The sequence below is a fragment of the Alosa alosa genome, chromosome 14 (genome assembly GCF_017589495.1).
Source record: "Alosa alosa isolate M-15738 ecotype Scorff River chromosome 14, AALO_Geno_1.1, whole genome shotgun sequence".
In the NCBI taxonomy this organism is placed as follows: Eukaryota; Metazoa; Chordata; class Actinopteri; order Clupeiformes; family Clupeidae; genus Alosa; species Alosa alosa.
Genome location: NC_063202.1, coordinates 25,496,420 through 25,516,537, shown reverse-complemented (window position 1 = coordinate 25,516,537; position 20,118 = coordinate 25,496,420). Strand labels below are relative to the sequence as shown.

General features: G+C 39.4%; 1 protein-coding gene across 5 annotated transcripts in view; it reads left to right on the top strand.

Annotated features, from left to right (window-relative positions):
* Window positions 1-20,118, top strand: part of dgkza (diacylglycerol kinase, zeta a) — a 128,622-nt gene that overhangs the window by 63,915 nt on the left and 44,589 nt on the right. For all 5 annotated transcript variants that reach the window (XM_048262636.1, XM_048262637.1, XM_048262635.1 and 2 more), the window contains 17 exons: window positions 1,064-1,120; window positions 2,273-2,341; window positions 2,440-2,511; window positions 3,161-3,277; window positions 7,045-7,116; window positions 7,479-7,574; window positions 8,014-8,096; window positions 8,182-8,242; window positions 12,065-12,178; window positions 12,509-12,649; window positions 13,731-13,809; window positions 14,039-14,094; window positions 14,235-14,297; window positions 14,450-14,523; window positions 14,628-14,739; window positions 15,171-15,370; window positions 18,089-18,189. In XM_048262636.1, the coding sequence (XP_048118593.1) occupies window positions 1,064-1,120; window positions 2,273-2,341; window positions 2,440-2,511; window positions 3,161-3,277; window positions 7,045-7,116; window positions 7,479-7,574; window positions 8,014-8,096; window positions 8,182-8,242; window positions 12,065-12,178; window positions 12,509-12,649; window positions 13,731-13,809; window positions 14,039-14,094; window positions 14,235-14,297; window positions 14,450-14,523; window positions 14,628-14,739; window positions 15,171-15,370; window positions 18,089-18,189 (1,567 nt within the window). The remainder of the gene's footprint in view (window positions 1-1,063; window positions 1,121-2,272; window positions 2,342-2,439; window positions 2,512-3,160; window positions 3,278-7,044; window positions 7,117-7,478; window positions 7,575-8,013; window positions 8,097-8,181; window positions 8,243-12,064; window positions 12,179-12,508; window positions 12,650-13,730; window positions 13,810-14,038; window positions 14,095-14,234; window positions 14,298-14,449; window positions 14,524-14,627; window positions 14,740-15,170; window positions 15,371-18,088; window positions 18,190-20,118) is intronic.

Here is a 20,118-nt window from a genome sequence, read left to right as displayed (position 1 = left end):
TGGTCTTAAGCTGAATTTGTGATAACCAGGGTATGAATGACAGGGGTTTGGCTTCTGGTCTTGGTGCTCCACTCTGTAAAAAAAATACTAACCTTTCATAAACAACAGAGAGTATTGTCCATTCTTTCCATAAAATATGCATAGTATTAGCTAATGTAGGTGAATTGCTTTTGATCCCGTGAGGGAAATTTGGTCTCTGCATTTATCCCAATCCGTGAATTAGTGAAACACACTTAGCACACAGTGAACACACAGTAAGGTGAAGCACACACTAATCCCGAAGCAGGGAGCTGCCTGCTACAGTGGCGCTCGGGGAGCAGTGAGGGGTTAGGGGCCTTGCTCAAGGGCACTTCAGCCGTGTCTACTGGTCAGGGTTTTGAACCAGCAACCCTCCGGTTACAAGTCCGAAGCGCTAACCAGTAGACCACGACTGCCCCACAAATGTGATGTGAATACCTAGGCCCTATCAATCTCCCTGTCTGACCAACAATCTGAACAGAGACCTGTCTGTTAAACTTGTTCAAAATGGTCCATGCGCTGTCAGGAATTCTTCCAAACATCTTATATCTGCACTGCAGTTAAATATTTAAAGATCAGATTGCCTATCCATTCTCTTAAGCTCTATCATTTTGGATTTTCACAGCTCAGGTGCACCATTTGCAGACACCTAAAGGAATTATGCCTAATCAATCCGATTATTAGACATCAGGGTCGAACCCATTACTCTATGCAGTGTGAATTTGGAGATGAGGAGAGATTAGTTAGTAATACTGTTCCCCACCTATTTTTGTCATGTTTGTTAGTTTGTTTATTAATCTTTGTGAATGATTTTTTTCTGAGATGGTCTTTGAATCACATTGGGATATCTTCTTGGACAGATAGATCAGTATTAACACACACTGACCTCAACCTTTTGCTTTTGGGTCATTAACAATGTGGGTACTTACTGTTTTTGGCTCATGGGCTTGTAAAAAATGCTTTCTTACCAAAACTGTGGTTAAAATTAAGCTAATTACATGAAAGTGCAATTCACCTTAAACATGTCATTCTCTATTATCTTCAGATAAATTTTAGATGTAAACCATCATTCAGGGAATCAGGATCCAGAAATATTCGGGAAGTGAGTACATACCCCCATTTATTGGTATTGTGGACTGTCCTGTGCCTATTTCTAAATCACCTTTCATGTTGTTTTGAAACATGCTCCATTGATACTTTTCCTGGAAACTTCCTCCCCTCCACTGCTTTGTTTACCATCCTATCTCCTCTCTTGTTCCTTCCTCTCTTCCATGTGCCTTCTCCTGTGTGTGCCCTTTGACCTTCCTTTTCCGTCATGCCTTGCTCTGGTTAGCCACCCTGGCGCCGCAGGGCCCTCAAAAGGCCCCAGGCTTTGCTTAGGCACAGTGGTGTGCCTAAACTCAAGGCAACTGCATTTGTAGCCAATCAGAAGGTACCACCCTGTCCTCTCTACCCCATTAGAGAGAGAGACAATTCACACCCACAAATATCCATGATTCTCTCTGATCACTTTGCCTTATCTTAACTTATATTATTAGGGTCATTAAACTAACAGTAATTCTTATATATAGTGAGGTATTCATGTTTTGTAGCTATGGCATCACAATTAAGTAATGCAACACATTTTGCATGATTTTTTACATTTAATTCAGCTCCTCATGTGGTCAAAACAAGAATATGTTTCAACACTTCATATAAGTAATTGATTAATTAATTCCAGTCTGTGCAAAATTATTATATAGCAGGGTATTTGTTTTGCCATTTTTGTAGGAAGAACTGTAGAGGCTGATCCTGGCATGCTGAATTTTCTTCTTGTCTGTAGCACCCTCTGCTGCACTAAAGTGTGCACTACTCCTCTAAACTTTAAACTCGAATCTCTCAGCTATATTATATTAGTTTTACATTTCTGTTATATAGCAACTCTCTCTCTTTAACTTTAATCTTTGAAGAGGTACAATCACTCAGTTGTGACTGGGAAATCAACTGCTAAATCAAACATGAGACTCATTTTGGGAAATTGGTTGTCTACGTATGACCTTTATTAGTTTGGAAAATAATAATTTATACCTGAATTTCCAGAATATTTCTTTTTGCAATAAACCACAAACCCTTTTGGAGTAAAGGACTATAACATCTTTAGGTATATACTTTTTAGAGTATCATGTTAAGAGATGTACTGTACAATGCTGGTAAAAATGTCTGTCATGTTCTTGAAAATGAATGTTGACACAATAGATTCATGTTTCCACTACAGCCTTCAATAGTGCGACATCACTGGGTCCACAGACGTCGACAGGATGGGAAGTGCCGACAATGTGGGAAGGTGAGTTCCCATTACATATTCAGTGTTTTGGTCAGAGTAGATCTATCTGAATTTAGTTCAGGGAACTTCCCTTCATGGTGTATAATCCTTTCCTACAGGGTTTCCAGCAGAAGTTTGCATTTCATAGTAAAGAGATTGTGGCCATCAGCTGTTCATGGTGTAAGCAAGCTGTAAGTACCCATTCACTGTAACCATCCAGTGTTTGCCATTTTGGTGAAGTGCGTGGCAAGTGACCGTGCGCTCATGTTGGTGCCTGTGTTTGCTCAGTCGACATGGAATAATTATGACTGATCTGGTTAAATAAATTATAAATCCAATAAATTGAGATAATAACAGTAATTACTGATTTTGTAATAGGTAGCAAATACCGGTATACACTGCAGTCCCAAGATGCTTATGCGATCACCACTGGGTACATTATTATGAGCTGAAGTGGTTCCTAAATGTTACTGTTGTTTGTGTGTGTTGGGTTGATTAGTTGCGAATGAGATACAGTTGACTATGTAATTTTATTTTACAGTCTTTATTAAAATGAAATTATTTGATGCCATTGGGTAGGCTTGACAGTCATACAATTTGATATATATTTATAGATAGATATATATATAACTTTTTTTTTATTAAACTTACACTCACTCCTCATTTAGGAACTGGAAATCAATGTGAGACCTCATATACTGTATGCTGTCTTTATGTATATGCAAATGTAATGGAAAATTGGTTTCAGTTGAGCCATTTTCTTTTCATCACTACTTGTAATGCTCACACTGTTCATGTGATTCCACCACTGTTCTCTATCTACCCCACGCCTTCCTGAAGTACCACAATAAGGTGACATGCTTCATGCTACAACAGATTGAAGAAGCGTGTTCTCTAGGTGCTCATGCTGCAGTAATTGTTCCACCCACATGGATCATTCGTGTACGCAGACCTCAGGTACAGTCCAACACCAGCTAACATGCCGAACATTCATTCATGTTTTGCTACCATGTACATCACAATTGACGCATCCTATACTTCAAACTGAGCATGTATACGATCAAAACTACCTTAAATAAGTTGCATAAGTTCTTATTAGCAGTATCTAGCTTTCTAATATCTATGGTTTTCCCCTTATTAGACATTCTTTGCTGCTACTATTTTTATCCATTGATGCACATTTCCTGTCCTCAAACTGCCACAGACACTTCCTCCTTCTGTAGTCATGAGATAATAAACACCAACAAAGTTCTGAACTCCCAGTCGGCTCGGCTAAGTGACTCTTTAAAGTGCTGTGGAAACCAGCGCTGACACGAATGTGGCGCACTCCGTTTTCAACATTCAATTACATTACATTCCATTGTTCTCAAACACTACTATGCACACCAGCATCACACTTTGCCGCTGCCACCGTGTGAATTACGATTCAGCTCTATTTTGTCGGCTCCATAAAATCCATTTTTCATCCAGTGTTTGCCACTTTGGCGCTGATGACAGTGCACTCATGTTGGTGCCTGTGTTTGCTTAGTCGACATGGAATTGAAATATAAAGTTTAAGCTATAATCTATGACCTAAACATTGTTTACCATCCTACACGTGAACTGAACATAGTTAATGACTATATGGACTAGGCGTTTAGCTGTTTGTTATGTACTTCATTGAAATGTGCTGTAGGTCTAGGCTACATTTTGCACATGCATTTGTGCATATTTCTTATTCTTATTTCATTATCTTATTTCTTAGTTCCTTATTTCCAACAACCTTCATTTAAAAACGGCATTTTGTGTTTACTTGTGTTATCTTTGACTATATTTAAATTTGTTTGATGATCTGAAACATTTAAGTGTGACACACATGCAAAAAATAAGAAATCAGGAAGGGGGCAAACACTTTTTCACACCACTGTGCGTCTTCAAGTTAAGTTTATAAAGTAACTTTCTTTGCTTTCATTTGATTCCCAATGAAGATACCCTGGGAAGAATTGTTTTACATTGTTAATATAGACTTCTGGAAAGATCAGAAATGGAATATACTTAAACGCAATTCAAATATATAAAACGTGATTAAACGCAATTAACTATAGAAATTCAGTGATTAATTCAGTGATCAATTTTTAAAAAAAAAAAAGCCTTTGACAGCCCTACGATCATTGTGTTACCCTGGGAATCCAGAGTTCTCGCGGAAGCATTTGCTCAGTGAGAGACTCTGGCAACGAGTAATGATGCACGTAACTTTTGCCCCTTGCATTGCGGGGAACCAATCATATCTGTGTATCTGATATAGGCGGGCCAGAGGCAAGCTAAACAGATGACAGACGTAGTGTTACCCAATTGCGTCGAAGTCCGGAATCAGTCAGTTAACATTGATCGTATAGTGTTATCCAATTGCGTGCAGTGAGATTTTCAAATGCATGCTTGGTGACGCCCATCGAGTTGGGCCATTATGTTATTCGTGGCCAGACCCTTAATCTTTCAGATTGGGTCTGGTCCTCCAGGCTATCATTGTGTACCATTGTTTATAGAGATGTCTTAAAAAAGCAAGTTCAACCAAAGGCACCAGAGGGCCTGTAAAAAATAAAGATTCATTCTTTAAAAAACAACAATAGGCATCTTCTTGACTGTTACCAGAGTACTTTTACCAAGTGCTTTTGTACTTGATAATTAGTAGTATTAAACGCAAATTAGTTAAATTAATTTAACATGTACATTGTGTTAGATGAATAAAACGTATAAGCCTATCCAACCTTATTCCCTGAATCCATGGTGGGAGCTTGAGTGCTCCAGTGGATTGAGGCCACTGCGCTGCAGACTCCTCATGTCTCTTCATGTTCTCTGCTTTTCTCAGGGCTCTTTTCTCTCGTTTCCTTTTCTCCCACCTCCTCCATCTGCTCTGCCAGGCTTTCCCCCACATCTCGGCTCTAATGATGTGTGCTCTTCTTTCTTGCTCCACGTTGCCAATGGTCCGTTTCTCGTTCATGGCTGGCAACATACTCTTTTATGTGGTACTGCTCCACATTTTGTTCAGAAACTCAATGGTCTGGTTCATAAAATCACCATGGATGGCCTCTGTCTTCTCTTCTGCTCTTTCCTTCTCATCTTCAGAAATCACAGTGTCACTTGTTCACTCCATGTGCTCTGCTGTTTGCCTTATTCAGTTGTTCTGAAGATGAACACTCTTCATTGGATCACCGTCTTCACCACCAGTAACACGCTGTTTAGTCGCCCTATTTATTTTGGTCTCTGCAGATACATTTACCATGTATTTCACCTCCTCATTCACATTGGTCTTCCTCACCTCTTTCTCTTGCTGTATCTCTTTATCAGGGCCTGTTTCTTTCCTGTTCTGTTTCTCTCTCATTTCTGCCACTTCATGGTATTCCTTAGACTTTACCAGAGCTTCAAACCTCACACTGCTCAGTGTTGCCAGTGTAGCCGTATTGCTTTTGTTGTTGACATTTCTTTTCCTTTTGCATCCCTGCGTGTCCATCACCCCCTTCTGACTTCAAAACCCTCCATTTTGAGGACTACTCTTTCTTCAACCACGCACACCTGTGGGAAAATCCTATTTCATTTTAAAACGTCTGAGCATTAGGCTGACACATTGTGGGCACACCCGAATGACAACCTACTATCAAAAATGTGATTCAATCTAGGAAAACCCTTCACATGGTGCACTCAAATATCCTTGATTTTTGCTCTGTTTCAACCCTCTAGTGAAATTGCACCAACTTAAGATTCTGATACCATCCTGGCAAAGTTCTGGACACTGTTCCCTAGTAAAATCCTGGATAACATCCTCCCAAAATTTGTAAGGGTAGCCTATTCGTAGGCTAACATCAGAAAGAAGTGTGACTGAAAATATGCTACTCTTGCTGGGAACATTCTGATGTAGTTAAATTTTCTAAACATTCGGAAGTTGCTCAGCAACATATTTGCAGATCTCTTGAGTTCCTTATTTTGTCAAAAAACGTTGCTTGTGTTTCGCATTACAGAATAAAGAAAATTCCGTGTGTGCTAGTCGGGTCCAGCTATCTTATTTTAATGAGTGATACCGGTAATTTGAAACCTCGTTTGCACTCTTGAAAGCTTCTTTGTTTTTTTTTACGTGATATAGATCTACCATGGGAATGACATGATAATTAAAAATATGAATATTAAATGTATGTTCAGGTTGATTCCCAGCCTCGTTGTGAGTATTGCAATCGACACGACAATGACTAACTGTAAACGCAAAAAAAAGATAAGCCACCTGAATTCCAGAACAGAACATTATTGGGAGAATGTGTGCATTCTTTTTAGCATATCCTAAATGTGTCTCAATCCACTTGGCACAGTTAATATTAGGTCTACATCAAACCTTTAAAAGGCATGCAGTAGCAAGCATAGACTACAAGCATTGTGATCTGATTAAGATGCAAATTCATGCAGATTTCCTGCACCTACAGAGAGTTTAAGGGCTTATGTCAGATTTTTTTTCTCAATGTAGGCCTATAAAACACTGTCTTGATTGGCCTAACAATACAACTTGTAAATAATTATCCTTCATGCTTCTACATGTAATGGCTGCTGCTGGGAGACTGTATGTGTTAGGCCCATTGGACTGTATTGCTTCTCTCTCAGTAGATGGCAGCAGAGAATATCCTTTGTATTCAATCATGTTGATTTAGAGAGAATGGGTGTTCTGATACAGCTGTGCATTGCTTTTTTGTATGCCTTTTCTGCAGTCGTCACTTAAATCTAGTAAAAAGAAGAAACGGACCTCATTCAAACGCAAATCCAGCAAGAAGGGAGCTGAGGTAAGGAGCTCAGTGCTCTCTAAATCAATAAGAATAGGTCTACATTTGTTAGAGGACAGTCAGAATGTACAGAGAGACCTGTCATTTGAAGTGGCCTGGCGGCATACACTGGGCCATTGCAGCCTGTAATTGCATTTGCTCAGTCTCTGAAGTCAATACTGAAACTGTATTGACCGGCTTTCATGATGCTAATGACTGGCCTCTGTCATAAAATACTTGAAATGTACCTGTGGGGGATCTCTTAAGTACTAGTGTGTGTATACACACACACACGCACACACACAAACAAACAGAGAGAGAGAGAGTGAGAGTGTTTGTTTCAAAAAATGCTTTTAATTATCTTCCATTTTCTTTCCTGCTAGGAGGCTCGCTGGAAGCCTTTCATTGTCAGGCCCATCCCCTCCCAGCTAATGAAACCTGTGCTTGTATTTGTCAACCCTAAGAGTGGGGGTAATCAGGTGAGAAGGAATCCTCAGCATCTGCCTTGAAGTTAGTTGTCATTAATTGTTTTAATGACGATTCTTGTGATTTTTCCACATAGACCTCTCTCTCTCATTTCTCATGAGCCCCCATGTTCATGCCCCCAGAGTGTAGCACTGTAGCTGCCTGGCTCTAGCTGTTGGCTGCAGAAACTCAGGCTAGGCAAAACCGATTATTTTTTATTTATTTTTTTTGTACCAACAGTACTTGTGATTTCGAGAAACAGAGATCTATGTGAAAAATCGCTGGAATTCTCGTTTAAATGTCAGAACAGACAACATAAGAATAGGTTATCTACCCTCTCTACTGTGATCTTTGGAAATGTTCACAGCAGTCCATAAGCAATTCAAAAAAAGTCTGTTCACAATGTGGTTGACATAGTCAAGGCTGCAAGATTTACCTTTTTTTATTTTCCAGGGAGCCAAAATCATCCAGTCTTTCATGTGGTACCTCAATCCCAGACAAGTATTTGACCTCAGCCAAGGAGGGCCAAAAGAGGGGTATGCCTTAAGCAGTAAAAAGTTACACACAATTGGCAGGTGCTTGTTTGTGTAAATTTACTTTTGCTCTTTCTGTCTTTTATAGCTTAGAAATGTATCGCAAAGTCCACAACTTGCGGATTTTAGCCTGTGGGGGTGATGGAACAGTAAGTCCATGTTTTGTTTGTACATTCCATACACTACATGTCATGTCATACATGTTATGTGACCGTGCTTATATTGTATAATAATGTATATAGTTTTCTGTGTGATATGTGGTTGTTGTGTTTACTAATGTGCACTGTACATTATTGTTATGATAGCAGCCTACAACTATGGCATTTTTGGTATGAAAACTGCTTGATTTCACACGATCCTACTACCTGTCCTTAATATGATATAACCACAACCAAACTAATGCACCATATTTCATAAGTCACTGAGATGATGTAGTGCAGAAAAACAGGTACGCTAAAAATTACTCCTGTTCTGCTCAGTGGATACAGAAGTAGTAATACCTCCTTCAGAAAGTTGGCATTGTGTGGAAATGATGCGTTTATAATAACCTTGGTATCATTTTTTGGCATGTTTATCTAGGGCTTAATGGAAAATCTTTGGGCATACAGTAGCCTGCAACATTTAGCCTGCAACATTTTCATGGCTCAGTCATGCTGAGAATATGTTTGTCTTCCATCTTACAGTTTGGGAATAATATGTTTCCAGATATGATTGCCCAAACATGGCTTCCTGGATTACTAAAAATGATACTATGCATCCTGATAAAGTTCCCTTGGCCTTTGGAATTAAAATAGCCACACGTCATCACATACCCTTCACCACACCTAGAGATTGCCATGGTTTTATTTCAGCCTAATAGCTGGTTTGAGTTGCATTAAGAGATTATCTTATGGAAAGTACCCCATGCCAATCTCTAGTTATTGTGAAGAGTATGTGAAGATGTGGGGCTATTTTAATTCCAAATGCCTTCATCAGCATAGTATCCTGGATCCATGAAATAATTGGCCTTTAAAAATAAAAATCTGCCTGCCTCTATGGGAATTTAACATAGGGGTGTGGATACGTATGACCCCTGTATTGTAAGAAAGAACATTTATTTATTTACAATACATTATTCATTCACAAAGAAAATTGGTGCCTTAAAGGTTGGATTTTTCCTCATTTTTTTAATTAAGGCATTAAGATCAATGTCCAAAAAATGTTTTTTTTTTATTATTCCTCTTTTTAGTCAACTTTAGAATGGGTGTGTAAACTTATTCATCACAACTGTATATAATGTGTTCCTGAGATGTATATCTAAGTCTAATAAATGCAATAAACATCATAAACACCAAAATAGAAAAAACAGTTAACATTGATGGCATGTCTTCTCTGAACCCCTTTGTGCAGTTTGCACCAGCTTCAACTTGTGTTGTAGAGTAGGGCCTTATACCTCATCAACATTAATTGTATCTATCATTAGTAGGTTGCCATGACTATTTTTTTCTCTAACAGCCACTAAAGAGAGATAATTAGATTGTTTAAAGGAACACGCCAACTTTTGGGGAAATTAACTTACTGTAAAAACTCAATTAAAAGCCCAGTCCCAATTAGAAGCAGACCCCTTTTACTGACCTGGTAGGGCTACAGGTTTGAACAAGTAAAGGCAGGTCTCAATTAAAAGCCTGGTCTGGTTTTCATGGATGTTTGGTTGCATAAAACCTCTTTAAGCCCAGTAGATTGTCCACATCTAGTTCTGTATTGTTTAGATCACACACAGATAAGTTGGAGTATACGGCACTGCTTAAAACACACATTTTCCACTGATGAATGGCAGGCACTGTTAGCCTAAAGTGTAAAGAGTTCCTAAAGTTTAAACTTCTCTCAATATGGACATGCTATATGCATCAGTTATATTCTGCACAATTCAATCGTTCAGTTCATTTTAAAGAAACCATGACCACCAAAGTAAACCACCAAGGTTAAGAAAGGTGAAAAAAGTACTGTAGTGACTCCCTACCTTTGGTGGCCATAAAGTCCCAATATGTGTCCATATCTTAAGTTATTTATGTTTTAATCAATTTGACATAATTTCCTATCTTTGCTGAGCAACTGTTTGTGTGAATAGAATTAAAGGTCTGGCCCATATGTAGCCAACACTTGTCCCAAATATAAGTAGGTTGATTCGGAGATTGAAGCAAACAAAAACCTGGGCTAATAGGCCTAATCAAGTTTTTATGAAAGTGGGTTACACCAGATAGCCTATAGCTCCTTTTTAGCCACTTCCATGAATTATGCTAAACTAGGCTAACTGTAAGACACTAAGTGTGCAAAGTGCTTATAGCCTAAAGCAGCACGGCCATCTTGCAATAGTGATGCATCGGCTAATAACGATAATGATGAATCAGCTAATATCCTACTCTGATTGATTGTATAATATTGATCCACCACCATCCAGTTGGCAACAAATATTGCGCCACATAGAACCCTCTCCAAGGAATTCTAGCCATCAAGATAAAAGAATGTACTGCAGTATATGGGTACACTTGGATAGTGATTATCAAACCATGATTCAGACCATTATTTGTTTGTAGACAAGGCACAGGTTTGAAACAGAAACCAATAGGAACCTCCTGGATTGTATATCAGATGGCTCATTATGCAGTGCCACAAAGATTGATCCTCAAATGCCTGTAGCCTATAAGAAAAAAATAACACCAAGGTGTCTTGACAAAAATAATGTAAGCTGTATTCAAGGCAGAGAAATCTGCAACATGAAGCGTAGTGTAGTTTCCCCTGCAGAGTCTATTATTTTAATTTATCTAAACAGCTGAAAGACTGTGGTCCCTTTTACTACTCTTGTTACCACATTGCACATCGCTTAAGTCATTGATTGTCAGTGTATAAAACATCAGTAAGTCTTGGTCCAGAATCAGATATATTTCATTTTAAAACTGGAGGTGGAATAGTACAGTGTGGGTTAGACCTCATAGCCTAGTTCCTCTTAAGGCTTACTTGTTTTGTTGCCATGATAATAAATGTACATCAGATACAATATTTGTAGTCTTTCCAGTATACATATTGTAAAAATAGTGTAACTGCAATGGTCAGTTATGTAGTTATTTTCACTAATTTAGTCTCCTCTTTATGGACCATGTATGACTTCTGAAAATAGTACAGTATGTGGTGTTGGTGACATTTGCTTGATCCATGTCCAAGTCAGCTATAGCTGATGGCCTTTGCAGTCTTATTATTAGGGGTCCAAGCAGAGAAGCTGGCATTTAACGTGGTACGTTGGACGCTAGCCATGCAGGGATCTCATGAATTGTTATTACCTCGCCACGAATCTTGGGGGAACTAAAAGCATATTTATGTTTGGGCTCATAGGGCTCTGTATGGAATTGTGGAAAATTATATTTTTACTCAGATGCTTATTTCCGTATGGCAAATTTTCCCACATAAAATAATGCCTGAAACATAATTTGAGGTGTAACGGCCACTTTGCTTTGCTTCTTTCCCGCATTGCCACCTCGATTGTGCATTGACTTTTTGATACCATTATACCTTACATAATACATCATGGCAACTGACATAAAAGAAACTGGATTTGCATTACAGCTACAAGGGTTCATAGTAACATTGTAATGCTTTATGGTTGAGTCATTATCCTGTATGAACAGTTACAGACCTATGTCAATTATTATGGGACATTATAAATAGCCTACTTTCTAACCTGTCATGATTGTTTATAATAGTTATGGGTACTTGGTGTTACTGTGTTACTTTGTAATGACAGTGGACAATAAAAAAAAACAATGGGTACAATTTTAAAGACAGATATATAGATATAGATTTTGGTAATGGGGGTTGTTGATTTCTCTCTGTCTGTGTCTTTCTTTCTTTCTTTCTTTCTTTCTTTCTTTCTTTTTTTCTTTTCTTCCCTCTGTCCCTCTCTGCGTGTCTCGTTCTCTGTCCTTGCTGGTGTATTATAGGTGGGATGGATACTCTCTACCCTTGACCAACTCAATTTGAATCCTCAGCCTGCTGTGGCTGTTCTTCCTCTTGGCACAGGAAATGATCTGGCCAGGACACTTAACTGGGGAGGGGTATGTGTAATTATGCTTCACTATTAGAGTCCATTCTCATTTATTTTGCTTAATGGCCATCTAATTTTCCTAAGGTAGTTTTCAGGTATTTTAATTGTAATCAAATGTACATTGATTTTCATCTATTTAGTGATCATATTACAACTTTTTACTTATCATATTTCTTTTTACTGTAAAATTGATATGATACACTGTACTCTGCCAGAGGTCATCAACTATTGCATCATAATTTGCAAATTTCTAGAATTGCACTGTACATTTGGTGTCAAATAATAAAATGAACAGTGTCAGTGTAAGGTTAAAGGTTCCCTTCTCTTCTGCTTTGCATAGGGCTATACAGATGAACCTGTGTCAAAGATCTTGTCTCATGTCGAAGATGGGAACGTTGTCCAGCTGGACCGTTGGAACCTCATTGTGGAGCCCAATCTTGAGGCTGCAGGAGAGGAGAAGGATGACCAGCAGACAGATAAAGTAAGCAGTCTTCTTTCATCCCCTGCCTCTTTTTTTCAGCATGAGGAAGGTTCTGATGCACATCTGCAAGGGCCAAGTTCCCACCAGGTTTTCTATTTATATTGCTTAAGTATGTAGCTCTTCACATATTCCACGTATCTGAGAGGTCATATCCTGACAGCTTGCCAGAATTTTAAGCTTAACTCTCTGTATCATATAGCTGGAACGTTAGCATGTAAGACTCAGAGAAGAAATACACAGCATCAATAACTTATCCCCCAGGTGCCATTAGGGCCTGATGTCAACAGGAAATGCTTTTCAGTAGCTCCTTATAGCAGGCCCATTGTTCCATAGGCAGTGGTGTCCTGGTATCTTTGAGTTGAGTGACCATACACAGATGAGATAGCAAGCACAATAGGTCAGAGGGAAGCCATTTAAACCCTTATGACAGCATGATGGCCCAGCCTCAACATTATGTGGGTTTGCTGGTTGCATGCTTTTGTGTTGGATATATGGGGAGAGATAGAGATGATTAGAAACAGCAGGAGAGGGAAGAGTTACTCTTCTAAGAGGCCCTCTTCCGATTTAAAAATGTCCAGTTCGTGATTGATGCTTTGTAATTCAGTTGATGCAAGGTCCAGTGGGCCATAAAGTAGACATTTCAACCCTCTTGCTCCTGTCCCACTGGTCCTTAGGGCATGCATGAGTGTATGTTTGTCGGGCACTCGTCGGACAGAGACGAGTGATGGCTGTAGTGATGTCCACTGACATGTAATTGACTTGTTGTCTGACCTACTGTTAATAACCTGCTTTTCCGAACAGAGTGTGGTAGCACTGCTGAGAGCCCAGAGAAGCTGATTTAGTACAAGACCTTAAGCCACCACCCTACATTCTGAAAGATCGAAGGAACATTCAGACAGTTATATTGCTAGATTATTCAGGGAGCAATAAGTCTTGCACTACAGATATTCATCTAATCATGTGTATTATTCAATCACTGTAAAAGCAGGATCTCAATGTTTGCCAGGCTTGTATTTAGTGCTGTAAGATATAATCCTGTTTTTGTATCACAACGGTTCACAGTCTTTAACATATTCAACAGCTTCCATTGGATGTATTCAACAACTACTTCAGCCTCGGCTTTGACGCTCATGTGACATTAGAGTTCCATGAATCTCGAGGTTGGTTACCTAATAAGAAATGCTAATGTTCTTTTTTATTTGTGAAGGAATTATATATTGTTTTCTTTTATTTGTAAAGAAATGTGTGCAGAGGTGGTGCATGAATTTGCATTTTATGCATGGGATGATGGGAAAATCCTGTATTTTCTATTAGAGTATGTGTATTCAATTAAAACCATATGATGGTGTGGGACACAAGTGACATATCTCCCCTCTGTCCAAATCTTAGAAGCCAACCCTGAGAAATTTAACAGCCGTTTCCGTAACAAGATGTTCTATGCTGGGGTGAGTATACTTTGTGTCAATGCAAGAGGAACATGAACAATCACAGAACATTTTTTTTTTTTATGGAGATGATTAAAGTACTCATTTGGAAAGCAGTGATGGCTGTACTTTCTCCCAAATGCTTTGCTTCTCTCTGTTAGACTGCGTTCTCAGACTTCCTCATGGGTAGCTCTAAAGATCTGGCCAAGCACATTAAGGTTGTGGTAAGTCTTACTGATGTGGCAGAATCACACTTGAACTTATTCTTAGATACATCAGCAAAGAATTGCACCATGCATTTGCAAAAATGGTTCAAGACATTAGTGCAGTGCACTAAGAATTCCCATGTGTTTTCTGCCCCTCCCTGCACTGCTAGTGTGATGGTACGGACCTCACCTCAAAAGTGCAGGAGTTGAAACTGCAATGCCTCGTGTTCCTGAACATCCCAAGGTAAGTCCTCTATATGTTTGTCATCCAAGGTAACCTCTACTTTTCGAACTCTATTTGTTTCATATGTGTATGTGTATGTGTATGTGCCCTCCTGTGTGGTGTAGGTACTGTGCTGGCACCATGCCCTGGGGAAATCCAAGTGAGCACCATGACTTTGAGCCACAGCGCCATGATGATGGCTGTATTGAGGTGATCGGCTTCACCATGACCTCACTGGTAGGTCTTCGTGTATGGCCTTAATTCCAGACCTCTCTGATAGATCATTCTTCATTCTGTTTCTTTGCAAAGAAGAAGTATCTATACAGTAGTTAGCGTTGCATCTGTAATGGCATCATTGTATTGGTCAACTAGCCATGTTGAAGTTTTAGGATGACTTTATACAAGTGTGGAAGTTCCATTAATTTATTCATGCAGTGGTTCTCATTAATGCCATATATATATATATATATATATATATATATATATATATATATATACACATATATGTATGTGGCATCTTCAGCACATTCAAATAAATGTCACGTATGATGGCTTGGTTTCCCTATGTTTGCATCAGCTGGGGCTAAAAGCTATGCTGCCGTGTCCCCTGTTCAGTGAGCCTGTGTGCTGACTTTCTTGTACCCCGTGCTGGTCTTTGATCTCTGCAGGCCACACTGCAGGTGGGAGGCCATGGCGAGAGGTTGAACCAATGCCGGGAGGTCACCCTGACCACTTACAAGTCCATCCCCATGCAGGTGGATGGGGAGCCTTGCAAGCTGGCCCCCTCCATCATCCATATCTCCCTGAGAAACCAAGCTAACATGGTACAGAAGACCAAAAGGAGGACCTCTATCCCACTGCTCAATGAGTGAGTGGCAGATGAACATGAGTAGTCATTATAACATGCAAAGACAAGTGTAGGCTCATGAACACAAAAAGCTCATGCACACATACAGTATAGCATTTAATATAGATATCTCATCCACCCACCCACCTAAACAACACATTTTTGTGTTTAAAATATATGATACACATTGCTCCATCAGTGAGCAATGTTATTTGTCATTCTCTTCATCGTGTTGCTTCCACTTAGAGAAACAGGCTTGGCGTTTTGACAGTTATAGAAAGAAGCATACATCAAAAATGCTGTTTCAAACTTTCCCGAGAGCCAAGAAAGAGTGTCTCCAGGTGGCCACTTGGCAGCTACAGGCAGGTTTGAAGCAGCTGACAGCTTTGCCTTGTCTTCCTTTGACTAACAGGAGTAGAGAATTGGTTGTCATCCAGTGAGATGTCAACTCCCCAGTGAGGCAGAAATCCAAGAAATCACATCAGCACAGTGTATGGGTGAAGCTCGCTGTTGGCCCATGTAGTCATCTGTCTCATTGATGCTCGCCAAAGCAGAGTTAAGGTCATCAGGTGACTGAGAAAAAGAAATAAATGAGCACTCGTATCCGATAATCCCTTTAGAAGCAAGGTATCAGCTGTACTTATGGGGTTGAATGCAATACAGATCCTGGTAGATTTATGCATACCTTGATAATGTGCTATGAAAGTGTTTTTACCCAGATTTTTAACCTTGCTCTTCCACTGGATCAACAAGAATTTGTTTGCATGACAGCATAAATTTCATTTGTAAAATCCTCTCATATGATTTGATAAATGCTAAACCTCTTCTTGTACTTTATAAAGCTAGGGATAACATGAGGAAATGATCATTAGTGACCCTCTGAATGAGGCAAGCTAGGATGTCAAGTGTCACTGCCGGAAATGAATAGAGATGAATTCTGTTATGCTTTTATGTGGATATTGATATCATTTTTCATACAAGGTTATCTTATCATTTGATTGAAGAAGTACATAGATGTGCATGACTGGCATCTTCGACCTGGTGGGATTCATTGAAGTTTAACCATAGACTGAGTTTAACAGACACCTAAAGTGTTGACAAAGATGGACATTCTGAATATATGGCTGCTGGGGGAAGGCTAAAAATACATGCAGTGTAGCAAAACAAGATTTTCAAAGTTACCATCCAGTTATTCTATTTCATTTTTGAAGAACTGCTGTTTTTAAATCACCATATGTTTGCCTACATACCCGATGCACTTACACGTTCATAATGAGGTACATTAGCAAACTTCTAAACTGAAGAAAAAGAATACTGTTGAAGTTGAACAGGCCATGTTTGCTATGAATGAAATTAAATTATAGTTTTACAATGTGATCACATTGTACATCTTGACTAATTATATGGCTCCTTGAAGGGTCAAGGAATCGACACAGATCTGCCATTACAAATCCTCAATTATAAAGTGGAAGATGGAATTGAAGACTAATTGAATTACTATGGTAGCAGAACAGTCATTTAGCAGAGAGGATGTCCTGTCATGTAGACCTCTGAATGTACAGTAGCTTCTTCCTTTTGGAGTGCAGTGATAAGGCAGGGATAATATTCCATGACAGAAAATCCAAGGCGTTTGTGTTCTTAGTGGTGTGAAGAGGTAGGAAAGAACTTCAACGACCACATTAATTTATCAAGACATTTAACGATGAAGACCACAATATCATAGTGTCATGTTTTCTAATAGCAGTCACTGGAAAAAAGAAGTAAGCCATGTTCCTGCTATTCATTTTTCTGAGGTTCGAAGCAGATTTTGTTAGCCTGGCTCCACCCGCCCAGTATATCCGCTCATTTTTATCTCACTGAAATACTAGTTTGGAAGCATTTCCCAATGGACAAATTGAAACAAAGTGAGTGAGTCTTGTGAAACCTGGCTAAGATTTTGTAAGGTAAACCACTTGAATAAATGTTCTGTCATCAAGGGCAGCTTTCTTGGCACCTCCCCACAGTGTTTATCTGTGACATGTGCCTCACTGTCTGGTACTATCCAGACAGGAGCCTCAGGCACACCCATGCATGATAGTCATGAGAGAGTGATATACTAAAACTGAATTGAGTATTCATGATTATCATTATGCAAATACCCAGTAATTAATTATGTAAGGAAATATCCCTGTTTGTACTGTTTATTTGAAAGTGATTCCTATGGGAGGGGTGAAGCATTTTGCAGTCTTTATGAAAGCCATAAAAGCATTCTATTGCTGTAATATCCATTACAGCACTGTTGTTTTTCTTCAGTGCTGTAACAGTGGGACTGTGCTATATGATCTCATATAGGCGGGGATCACATTAGGCAGCGGCAAGCGGAAGGTTTCTTATTGTTCTCTATGGTTCGGCAGCGGAACGGTGGCAGCGCTAGCGTAACGCTAGCGTTGAGCAAGCTGAGCATTGAACTTGGAGACAAAGCTACCCATGAGGAAGCTTGCCGCTGCCGCTTGCTGCTGGCTAATGTGATCCCAACAAGGTTTGAAATGTGAAGACCTTTATAGTACAAAAAAATAGGAAATGGCAGATCAAGAAAACAAACAGATCATGTAGCATCACAATGGACAGCAAGGTTCAATCAGACATTTGTATCATAGAGAGGAATTATTACAGTTTACACAACAGAGAACATGATGTAAAACAGTCCCAGTATTATTATGCTGTTAACATGATTTTTACTTTCTGTCTCGTCCACAACAGCCAACAGCCTTTTCCAGAGAGGTTGCGGATACGTGTGAACCGCATCAGCATGCATGACTATGAGGCCCTGCATTATGACAAGGAGAAACTCAAAGAGGCTTGTACGTATTTTACTTTTTTACTACGCACCGTATATGTCCTTTATGTATTGAGCATTGAAATGTCAGCGTTTGCACAAAGATTTCTGAAAGCAAAACATATTGAATTGGTACAGTGTCTTGATATTTTTTTTCTTTTTTTGCCCACCACCACCCCAGTAAAATAGTACACAACATTTAGTAGATCAATTGATGTCAGTCTAATAATGAAACATTTCACCAGCAGAAGGATTAACCAGCAGAATGATTATGTTTTAAAGTGTATGGCCATGTTCAGATATGCGCATGCTTTACCGTTTCTACTTCCTCTTGGCAGAATCGACAATGCAAGGTTGGGTCTATTCCCCAAATGTTTAACATTTTGTCTTGTTTCTAAGCACTTATATATTCATTTACGGTACAGTATATCTTGTTCCTGTTTCAAGTGTTGTTTTATATCAGTTTAACTTGCTTCCATGGAATTGGTATGTCTAGCATTTTTTCCCATCTATAATTAGCTTATTCACAATCTCCCCCAGAGTTAGAAAAGATGATGCATACCCTTCTCGTCTCTGTGCGAGCAGTATCTCCCAAAAGTGACAAAAGTACTCCCAAAATATTGGCGTGTTCCTTTAAGCCAGTATCTTGACAAAAACAAAAGCTTCCAGTCAGATGGTGATATGTGCGCAGGAGCAAGATCTTATCTAGGTCCTCCAACAACACATCCGGGGTCTCACATCGCTGTCACATGAATGTCAATGCAACATCTGCCTAGATGTCAAAGGACACAAACTGGCCACCAATCTTGTTACATGGATATGTCCATCAACTGTGGTGGGATAATTGTGAAGAAGGGAAGAAAGTTTGTTTGATTAGTAAATGGTAGAGGTGCCATAGGAAGCGATATACCTTGTCTATCCCTGATTGTCTGACACTGGGTGGGACACAGACTGATAGCTGTATCTGTCAACTCCTTTTCACCCTGCAGGTGTATAATATTGACAAAACGGGCGCAGTTCTGTTTAGCTCCGACCAGCCATCAGGCGCTAACGAGGAAACCGCTCATTACTGCTACTAATTGATGCCCAATGGACCCAGGCGCCCATATTCTTGGCAGCTCTGGTGGTGACTTGGCATTGACACTCCTTTTTAGAAAATAAAACTGCGATCATCTCTCAAGATTAGCAGCGCTTTCAGTCAGTGTTTTCCTGCAAATAAGCTTATAGATATTCAGAAATATCTATATACATTACTCAATATCTGTTCATAAATATTGTGCTTATGCACTAAAGACTCTTTTCAGGCTATTGCTCAAGGAGTTTCTTGGCTCCAAATATGTTTTGTTTGACTGCTTCAGCTCTGATGGCCTGCATCTGTTGTGCCTGGGGGAAGGAGTGTGTTGGACAAGTCCTCTGGGTAAAGCCTGCATCTGAATGAGCAGCCTCCACTCTTGCTCAGCCTGCTGGGCAAATGCATTTTAATTTTTGTTCTCATATTTTCAGTTGATTATTATATTTCCAGATTAATGTAATTGGATGCTACCCACCATAGTTATTTCCCTATACACTAGGTGTCACCACATGCACAAATCAGACTGAGGAACAGACCAAATTCACTAGCATGCGACAATATGGAGGGATTTTGATGAGAATTATTATTAGAAACTCAGACATTTTCCATTCCTTCCCAGTGAAATTAGGTAGTATATTTACTCAGAAAAATGGAATTTGTGTGATTTGTGTCGAGGTCTGACCCACATACCTTCTTACTGTGTTGTACCCTTTTGTCGAAACAGATTTATGTAAACAGTGCAAAGCATTATGCAATATTACTAGCACCATTGCAGTATGGCATGGTGTGTTTGTGTCTTGCTTTAATCATTCCTGCCTGTAACATTCATTGTGGCTTGGTGATTCTGTGTATGTCCCTGATGATACGCTTGCATCTGCTATG